Raw genomic sequence first — 2,564 nt, forward strand, 5'->3', positions numbered from 1 at the left:
TTTTTTTTTTTTTTTTTGAGACGGAGTCTCTCTCTCTAGCCCAGGCTGGAGTGCAATCGCATGATCTCGGCTCACTGCAGTCTCTGTCTCCCAGGTCCCTGTTCAATCAGTTCTCCTGCCTCAACCTCTCGAGTAGCTGGGATTACAGGCATGTGCCACCGTGCCCAGCTAATTTTTTTTTTCTTTTTAGTAAAGACAGGGTTTTACCATGTTGGCCAGGATAGTCTTGAACTCCTGACCTCGTGATCCACCTGCCTCGGCCTCCCAAAGTGCTGGGATTACAGATGTGAGCCACCGTACCTGGCCCAGAAAATGCATCTTTTTAAAAGGTAATTGTGAGCTGTCTATAGGACCCTGCAAGTCACTATCCAAATTTTCGAAGTCATTCCTTCTTCTGTTCCACACAGGTTTCCACCATGCATATTACCCAGACGAGAAATGGAGGTGGGAGTTTAAGTAACTATTCCTCCTCCATTCCACTGACTCCCAGCACCAGCCAGGAGGACCTTCAGGTCAATGTTCCTCCCACTGCCAACACACCCATGCCCGTTCGCAAGCAGTCCAAGCGCTGGTCCAAGCTGTTTACATCTGAGAAAGGGAGTGACCCAGACAAAGAGAAGAAAGCCCCGGAGAGTCATGCTGACACCATCGGGAGTGGCAGAGCCATCCCCATTAAACAGGGCATGCTCTTAAAGTTAAGTGGGAAATGGCTGAAGAAATGGAAAAAGAAATATGTCACCCTCTGTGACAATGGCGTGCTCACCTATTATTCAAGCTTAGGTGATTATATGAAGAATATTCACAAAAAAGAGATTGACCTTCGAACATCTACCATCAAAGTTCCAGGAAAGAGGCCACCCCTAGCCACATTGGCCTGCGTGCCTATCTCTAGCTCTAAAAGCAATGGCCTATTCAAGGACACGAACAGTCTACCTATCTCAGCCAATTCAGACACCGGGCTGAGTGACTCCATATGCTCCAGCCCCAGTATCTCCAGCACCACCAGCCCCAAGCTCAACCCGCCCCACTCTCCTCATGCCAACAAAAAGAAACACCGAAGGAAGAAAAACACCAACAGCTTGAAAGACGATAGCCTGTCCAGCACTGCTGAAGAACAAGAAGAAAACTTTATCATTGTGTCCCTCACAGGCCAAATGTGGCACTTTGAAGCCATGACGTATGAGGAACAGGATGCCTGGGTCCAAGCCATTGAGAGCCAGATCCTGGCCAGCCTGCAGTCATGCGAGAGCAGCAAAAGCAAGTTCCAGCTGATGAGCCAAAGCAAGGCCATGGCCCTGCAGTCCATCTGAACCATGTGTGGGAACATGTGTGCACTGTGAGACCCGGAATCCTAACTGGGCCAGTTTGAACTTGGGAGTCCTCATGTGTATTGAATGCTCAGGGATCCACCGTAATCTTGGCACCCACCTTTCCCGAGTCCGATCTCTGGACATGGATGACTGGCCAGTCGAGCTCATGCAGGTTATGTCATCTATTGGCAATGAGCTAGCCAACAGCATCTGGCAAGAGAGCAGCCAGGGGCGGACGAAACCCTCAGTAGACTCCACAAGGGAAGAGAAGGAATGGTGGATCCATGCCAAATATGAGCAGAAGCTCTTCCTGGCTCCATTACCCTGCACGGAGCTGTCCCTGGGCCAGCACCTGCTGCAGGCCACTGCTGATGAGGACCTGCAGACAGCCATCCTGCTACTGGCACATGGCTCCTGGGAGGAAGTGAACGAGAGCTGTGGGGAGGGAGACAGCTGCACGGCGCTCCATCTGGCCTGCTGCAAGGGGAATGTGGTCCTGGTGCACATCCTGATCTGGTACGGGGTGGACATCATGGCTGGAGATGCCCACGGGAACACAGCGCTGGCCTACGCCTGGCAGACCTCCAGCCAGGAGTGCATCAACGTACTGCCGCAGTACGGCTGCCCTGACGAGCACATGTAGTATCTGTTTAATTTTATTTGACTGCAGTCTCCTTGGTGCAAAAACAAAATGGGAAAAATAAATAAGAATAACTCAGAAATTCAAAAAGAAATCACAAATTCAGCTAATAATAGCATTGTGAGTACATTTTGTAAAATAAGTAAATACACAAAATGTTGATTTTTCCGACCATAAGAGATATTTTATGTTCTTTTGCTTAGTGTGTGTGTTAGTCTCAGGCCCTCCTGGGCCACATTGCCTGAGTCATACAGGCTTCTGTATTATGTATTTAGATAAGATGTGTCAAAATATATTTGAAAAAAAGTTCATAACTGTGCATTGATTTTTGTACACATGGCATCTCTCTCTCTCTTTTTTTTTTTTTTTTTTGAGATGGTGTCTCGTTCTGTCACCCAGGCTGGAGTGCAGTGGCATGATCTTGGCTCACTGCAAGGTCCGCCTCCTGGTTTCATGCCATTCTCCTGCCTCAGCTTCCCAAGTAGCTAGGACTACAGGTGCCTGCCACCATGCCTGGCTAGTTTTTTGTATTTTTAGTAGAGATGGGGTTTTACCGTGTTAGCCAGGGTGGTCTTGATCTCCTGACCTCGTGATCCACCCTCCTCAGCCTCCCA

The 2,564-nt window shown here is 49.0% G+C and overlaps 1 protein-coding gene across 1 annotated transcript; it reads left to right on the top strand.

Annotated features, from left to right (window-relative positions):
- Positions 1 to 307: 307 nt before the first annotated feature.
- On the top strand, positions 308 to 2,283 carry LOC108541896 (arf-GAP with GTPase, ANK repeat and PH domain-containing protein 11-like). The gene is given in 3 exon segments (XM_017891662.1): positions 308 to 329; positions 408 to 1,324; positions 1,326 to 2,283. Coding segments are annotated over 2 exon segments (1,536 nt in total). The 5' UTR covers positions 308 to 329; positions 408 to 416; the 3' UTR covers positions 1,954 to 2,283.
- The last annotated feature ends 281 nt before the right edge of the window (positions 2,284 to 2,564 follow it).

Source organism: Rhinopithecus bieti, unplaced genomic scaffold, assembly GCF_001698545.2.
Source record: "Rhinopithecus bieti isolate Rb0 unplaced genomic scaffold, ASM169854v2 scaffold_21879, whole genome shotgun sequence".
NCBI classification, from domain to species: domain Eukaryota; kingdom Metazoa; phylum Chordata; class Mammalia; order Primates; family Cercopithecidae; genus Rhinopithecus; species Rhinopithecus bieti.